This window comes from Oncorhynchus nerka, linkage group LG10 (assembly GCF_034236695.1).
Source record: "Oncorhynchus nerka isolate Pitt River linkage group LG10, Oner_Uvic_2.0, whole genome shotgun sequence".
NCBI classification, from domain to species: domain Eukaryota; kingdom Metazoa; phylum Chordata; class Actinopteri; order Salmoniformes; family Salmonidae; genus Oncorhynchus; species Oncorhynchus nerka.
The window spans coordinates 27,344,100-27,351,092 of NC_088405.1; the positions used below are offsets into that span (position 1 = coordinate 27,344,100).

At 44.0% G+C, this 6,993-nt stretch overlaps 1 protein-coding gene across 4 annotated transcripts in view; it reads right to left on the reverse strand.

Annotated features, from left to right (window-relative positions):
* The window catches only part of ebf3b (EBF transcription factor 3b), a 72,812-nt gene that overhangs the window by 23,336 nt on the left and 42,483 nt on the right, over positions 1–6,993 (reverse strand). For all 4 annotated transcript variants that reach the window (XM_029669349.2, XM_029669346.2, XM_029669347.2 and 1 more), the window contains exons 7-8: positions 6,477–6,558; positions 4,483–4,600 (exon numbers count right to left, since the gene is read on the reverse strand). In XM_029669349.2, coding sequence (XP_029525209.1) covers positions 4,483–4,600; positions 6,477–6,558 — 200 coding nt within the window. The remainder of the gene's footprint in view (positions 1–4,482; positions 4,601–6,476; positions 6,559–6,993) is intronic.

The window sequence follows — 6,993 nt, forward strand, 5'->3', positions numbered from 1 at the left end:
TGATTTGGTGTAGCAAATTATGTGTCAGTGCAAATGTAGCTATCAAAATTGATTAGGCGTAGCCCTGCACGTACAGTAGAGTTTGAAAGTTAAACACATCTCATATGAGTCCAGAATAAAGCTGTAGAATGTAAATGACAAGCCAAAGCAATGTTGTTGGTTTCATGTCATTCCACTGTCTTTGTTCCCTCCGTTCTAGCATGTTGTTTAGAATGCAGTTTCACAACATGAATAAATTCATGAATTATTCAAGCTCAGTTTTGCCTTTTGTGATCGATTCAATCCATTTCACATTGTTTATTACAATGCTTTTCATCTGCCATGACTTTTGCTACATAGCTTTGCCGTTCATCAGAGGGCTGTGAGTTATTATAATCTAATCAAACTCTTCCTGTCATTTGATGCATTACCTTAATATGGTGCTCACCCTGACACCACGTTTACATCAGGCATAGCATGAAAGCTAACCATAAAACAGCAATATTACATGCAATCTTTTTACATCTATATTTTGTGAATACAATGTGAACTGCACACTTTTAACGTGTTCTACTATTTATATGAGCACATTGCTGAACTCCTATTATCACTCCAGTTCAGTAAGTAAATCCCCATCTGCCTTTGTTATATGGATCACTACAGACAAGACATCTCCCTTTGTTTGCTTTGCTGTTGGGGCTGTGCAGGTTATGTTTGCTTTCTCCCCATGAAGCGCACTTGCACACACGCATAAGCGCACAAGTGCGCACACACACACGCATAAGCGCACAAGCGCGCACACACACACACACACACACACACACACAAACACTGCGGGAAATCGGACTTTAACAGGCGCTGTTGACTTCATGCTAATCACCCCTTACAGAATTTCATCTCTGAGGTCTGGACGAGTGACATTTGCTTTGCTTAATTGCTAAGCAGAGCATCTGAAAGAAGACCATCTCTCTGTGGGATCGCCGTGTCCCCTCAAAGGAGGTGACCTTCATCAGTGCTGCCGATTACGGCAAATAATTCCCCCTTCAAAATGACTGTACACAAATTGACTTTGCACCCGGGAGAGAGGGAGAGAGCGAGAGAATGAGAGAGAAACAGAAAGAGACGGAGCGAGGGAGAGAGTGAGAGAGAGAGAGAGAGAGAGAGAGAGAGAGAGAGAGAGAGAGATGGGATTGTTGATGGTGGTTGTTGGGGGGCAGCTGCAGCCAGAAACCTACACACATACACACACACACACACACACCACCTCGGAAATCCCAACGCCCCCCTCCCACACATAGAAAGGACCCATGGAGAGGGAGCGACCGGGGCCCTAAGCCGTCCACCCTTCTGCCTGAAAATTTGCATATGTCTCAATGCACAGACAGAGAGGGGAGCATGTGCTGAATGGGAACCGTGGCCAAGTGGATTACACAGGCAGCGCAGGCGATCTGATGATAGACACTCACAATTCCCCGCAGCAGATGATAGACATTGCAGGGAGGGAATGAGGATGGCTAAAACAAGGCCTGTCTGTGCATCACTAAACTTTGTACTTTTAAAGCTGCAATATGTAACTTTTTGGGTGACCTGACCACATTCACATAGAAATGTGTGTTATAGATCTGTCATTGTCATTGAAAGCAAGTCTAAGAAGCGGTAGATCTGTTCTATGTGCACTCGATACCTTCGATACTTCCCGTTCTTAAGTCAAATTTTTGCTTATTTTACTTTCGGTTTATTACACCATTTTCAAACAGCTAAAAATATAATATTTTTGGTTATGGAAAATATATTTCACAGCGGTTTATGTAGTACAATAATTCTCGAAACTATACTTTCTTGTTTTGTCACATAAACTGAAATTAGGCAAACTATTAGAACTTTAGCAATCAGGAAATGGCGGAGCGATTTCTACATAATGCATCTTTAAGTAGTTTAAAACAATATTGGTTTATCTGTGCGCATTCTCTTAAATAATGTTACTGTTGTCAAATGGCTCTAAGTGCAGATTCAACATACATTTTGGTTCCTTTACTTCCTAATGGTTCAAGTTAGCATTAAAGTACAGAAAACTGATCTTAGATCTGAGCTAAAAGCCAACTTCCGTCTGAAGCTCTAGTAGGCCTACTGAGGCACTCAAACAGGTCTGATGTGTCCGTCGATGTTGCGTCCTTTGTTCTGCCTGCTGAAATGTGTTGTAATTGTGCTGTGGGATGTCCAGATGGTCGGATGATAGTGCAGCTGATGGGATTATACCTTTTAACTCTCCCTGGGCCATCTGTTACCCCTCTCTCTCTACCCCCTCCCCTCTCTCTACCCCCCCCTCCCCCTCTCTCTCTCTCTCTCTAGCTCTCCCTCTCTCTCTCTCTCTCTCTCTAGCTCTCTCTCTCTCTCTCTCTCTCTCTCTCTCTCTCTCTCTCTCTCTCTCTCTCTCTTTTTCACACTCACTCTCTCCCTCGCAATCTTTCAGATGGAGCAGACTGGATTCACTTGTCTTTATTGCATAAACCATAACAGCATTACAGCCACTTACAGCATGCAAATGACTGGGGCGTTGCAGGCTCTATGTTGAGTCTTCCATATTCTCCAAGTCTCTATGGTGGAACGTGGCTAAGGAACAGGTGGAGTGAGTGTGTATGAGGGGGTGTGTGTGAGTCTGCAAGTGTGTATGTATTATTGAAGGATTTTTTATATTCATGTTTGACTGTTCAAACATGCACGGTTCAGTTGTGTCAGTAAAATAAATTCCCATTCAGCACCAATAGGGGGCAGCACCTGTTGAGCAGCCTGACACTGTCACCCCAGCGTTGAGACAATAAACTGAGAATATGCCTTGCTTTCTCAGACACAGACAGACAGTCAAGCCATGTCTGAGGCTCTCGCCCAGTGAACACTTATTGAAGAATGTGTTGCTAATTTAAAGGGTGCTGTCTGTCTGCCTGCCTGGTATCAGAACTCTATGGAAGACATGGATGCGATTAGGTTTTACGACCGAGTATCCTGTTCTCATGTGTCACGTGTATGAGTGTCGGGGGTGGGGGAGGCAAACAAGCAACATTTTAGCTAAAGAGCTACGGTACATTGCTAATACACACAAAGTGTTTGTTTTTTACACTCAAGTATATTATGTTGGGATGAAAAATAGATTGAGATATATTGGAAAGTTAAATTTTCTGTATTATAGTTAAGTGCCATTTTCTCAAACTCCATAAATGAAAGTTATCTGGTGATTTGGGCACTCAAAAGATACTAAGACAGATTGTGTTATTGAAAGAAGATGGCTATGCGAGGCAAGCCTACTGCTCTTGCGCTTTGAAGAATGAGTAGGAGAGGAAAGGGGTGGGCAGGGGAAATCTGTGTGGAACCCTCATAACACACTCACACACACACACACACACGCACACGCACACACACACACACACACACTATCCCGTGGGATGTGGGGAACATGGAGGAGAGGGCTCAACCTCTTTAATTGCTCTCCTCATTAAGACGCAGGTTGCTAGGCGATCCACACCTACAGTGTCATAAACGTGAGACACAGACACCAACACAACAGAACGTCACTGAGCATAATGACTTCGATGCTTGAGGCAGGACTTTAATTATTTGATTTTGTCCTCTAGTAGAGGAGTCATTAATAAAGACTAAAACAAATAGATTAGCTTATCCCCCACTAGGACTGGACTACATAAGATATATTAATTGTCTTGTCAGTTTTTTTTTTAGAACTGTTGTTGTGTTAAACGTTACATTTGCTTTTGGTGATAGGACCATTAATGGTTATTAAAGTGGAGAGAAGGCCGTTTCAGGCAGTGGTGTGTGTATATAGACTGTTTGCCTAGCCATAATTGCCTCTTGAAATCTGAAGATAAGCAATTTGCACAATTGGTCTGCTCTGTTTTTTCCATAATCTCTGAGCTGTGTGTGCTCTCATCTGCGAGAGGAGGCCAGGAGGGGTCAGAAGGTTATGTTCAGTGCATTTTACTTTTTGGATTTCCCATGGTTTGGAGGTCCTGCTTGCCTCTCTTTTGGCCGAGCAGGCAATCAGTCTATCATATGGAATCAGTTGGAAGAAAAACAGTAAGTTCCTTTTTTCTCCTAGTCCCCCCGCTCCCTCCACCTGCCCTCTTCTTCATCCCCTCATTTCTCCACTCAGCTGAAACTGCAGTGCCCAGCAACAGGAAATCGACCTCACTGTGACTTATTTGCCAATTTTACCCTGTTTCGCATAGGTTAAAAACTTTTATGTGCAATTTAACACTTGGACAAGATTGGAAATAGTATATGGTTTTATAATCATTCAAATTACCAGAATTACTAGCATTCTTAGAATGATTATTGTATACAATTTCCAATCCACTTCAAATAGTATGCATGAGGGAGGCAAATAGCGACTTACAGCACAGACTTAGAAGAGTGTATGAACAGAGGGCAAATGGAAGGAATGACAAAGAACAGGATGTAAAATGTGCCTACCATTCTCCAGATAAGGAGGCGTACCTTCTGAAGGGTCGAGTCTGCGAGCCCTTCGCCCATGCTTGGAGTTGTTGTGGACAAACATGTTGTCTGAGACAGCCAAGACATGGCCATCCACATTGACGGTCGTCGAGACAACAACCTGCAACAAGAGTGAAGGTAGAGCGTGTCATTTAGCAATCTGTATGAAAGCGGCACAATCACGTACAAAACATCAGTGTAATCACACTTGGCTATTTTCAGATTTCCACATGAACATTTAGCACTCTCTGTAATCACTTTTGTTGACTCCACTCTGACGATTGTTGTCTTGACTTCATCGATTCACAGAACACATTGATCGACTCATCTATCTAGTTCCGTATGGTGGACAAACTAGACGAACTCACAAACAACAAGAACGAACCTCTTCTTTGTTCAACAAACATTTCCCCTGGATCAAAGTCTAACTCAGGCTGAGATTCAATCCGATTGTGGGTTGAAGGCATTGCGGCTCTTAAAGCCTCAATATATCATAGCGCTTGTTTTTGTTGTTCTGCTTTCTCTTGACCACATCTCCAAACAGTGGACTAGGCCATGAATGGAGAAAGTGTTTCCGAGCAGGAAATAGAGAGCCCCTCTCAGGTTCTCTTTGCCGGTGAGTGACCTCGGTGTAGCTGTGGAATTTGGGGGGTGCTTTTTTGGTTCGTTTTGGGGGGAAAGAGGGGGAGTTGGGAAAGAGGTAGGGGGGCAGAGTAGGGAGGTGAAAGAGCTCCATTCTTGCTCACAGGTTCAGAGCTGGGCCAAGCTGCACATGATGGATGTGGCCCTCTCTGGCCTCAAGCTGGTTTTGGGAGGGGGGGGGGGGGTAATAAGAGTGAAAGGCAGAATACACAACCTTGGCTGGAGAAACACCTACAGTGGAGCATCTGGTAAATCTATCTGGGAAAACGGCATTCTGGCCACCAGAACGGAGACCAGAAAAGATAGCCAAAATATTATAAGCCTTGGCCTACAATACCCCTCTCCCATCCCAAAATACTCCAACAATAATTGCCAGTTGATTCCCTATAAATACAGTGAATCTAGATTTGTTTAAAGATACAAATGGGGTAAAAGTTTTATACAACACTAACTCATACACCTCCTGTTACATATGCCTTGGGGAGATGGTTTTTAAAGATAGCTCAGTAGCTGTCATAGCTGGGGCAGTATGTCCCAGTCTCTGGTGAATCTAGGAGTAATGCAATGGTAGAGTGAACACCTGAGCTGTTTGTGAAGACATTGACTCTGTTAAGTCCAGTTACCCCCCTGAGGGAAAAGGAGAACAGGGAGGTCTAGTGGTGACATCAGAAACAGCCTGTCTGTTTCATGTCTGAGGGTTGCTGGAGGAAGCTAGGTTGGTGTGTCTGTCATGGCCCATGATTGGCAGTGACTGATGGCCCCTGGAGTTTGTGGCAAGGCAGAGAGGATACCTCCACTTTATTCAGGCCTGACCTCCTTCCTGAGGTATATGGGTCTGTGGTTGGTGGATATGTCGATCACCAACTTCAATGGCACTCCTCCACATTTAATAGAGCATGTATTTTAGCTTTAGTAGCCTCTTAGACATGGGAGTATTCCAGACCTCCAGATAGACGTTTCATTGCTCATACTGGCCGCAGTGTAATGGAAAACACCTCTCAGATGGTTCTCGTTGGCTGCACAGTGAATAATCGTGGTATCGTGACAACCCTAGTGTGTGTGTGTGTGTGCATGTGTGTGTGTGTGGGCTAACCCTGAGTTAACAGTGTTGTTACATGTGGTGGGATCATCCTCCCTTCTGTGCTGTGGTTCAGAAAGCTGTCAGGACCACAATTGATAGCACCTCTGAAATCCCATATCCTTATTTGTGTCAGATGGTGTTCTCCAATAAATATTCCTTACATGTGTTCAGCTGCACACTGACACCCTCTGCAAGGGTGTGTGAGTGTAAACCTGTGTGCATGAAACCCGTGAGTGTGTGTGCGCGTGTGTCATTTTGTGTAAATTTCAGTTACCTGGAACCTGCGCATGTCTCTTGGATTCCCTGCATTCTTCAGACAGTTCTGATTGCACTTCAGGAAGAACTTCAGGAAAAATCTGAAAAAGAGCACAAAATAAAAATACAATTTAAGTACACAGTACTAGAATGGAACGGAATAGAATTAAATAGAATAGAACGGAACAGAAGTATTGCTAGTCTTGCATGGGGGACAGTACAATCAGTCAGTCAGTGTAGTCAGTCAGTCAGTACAGTCAGTCAGTCACTACAGTCAGTCAGTCAGCCAGTCAGTATGTCAGTTAGTCAGTCAGTGTAGTCAGTCAGCCAGTCAGTCAGTCAGTCAGTCAGTGGAGTCAGTCAGTCAGTCAGTAGTCAGTCAGTCAATACAGTCAGTCAGTCAGTGTAGTCAGTACAGTCAGTCAGTGAGTGAGTCAGTCAGTCAGTCAGTCAGTCAGTCAGTCAGTCAGTGAGTCAGTCAGTCAGTCAGTCAGTACAGTACAGTCAGTCAGTCAGTGTAGTCAGTACAGTCAGTC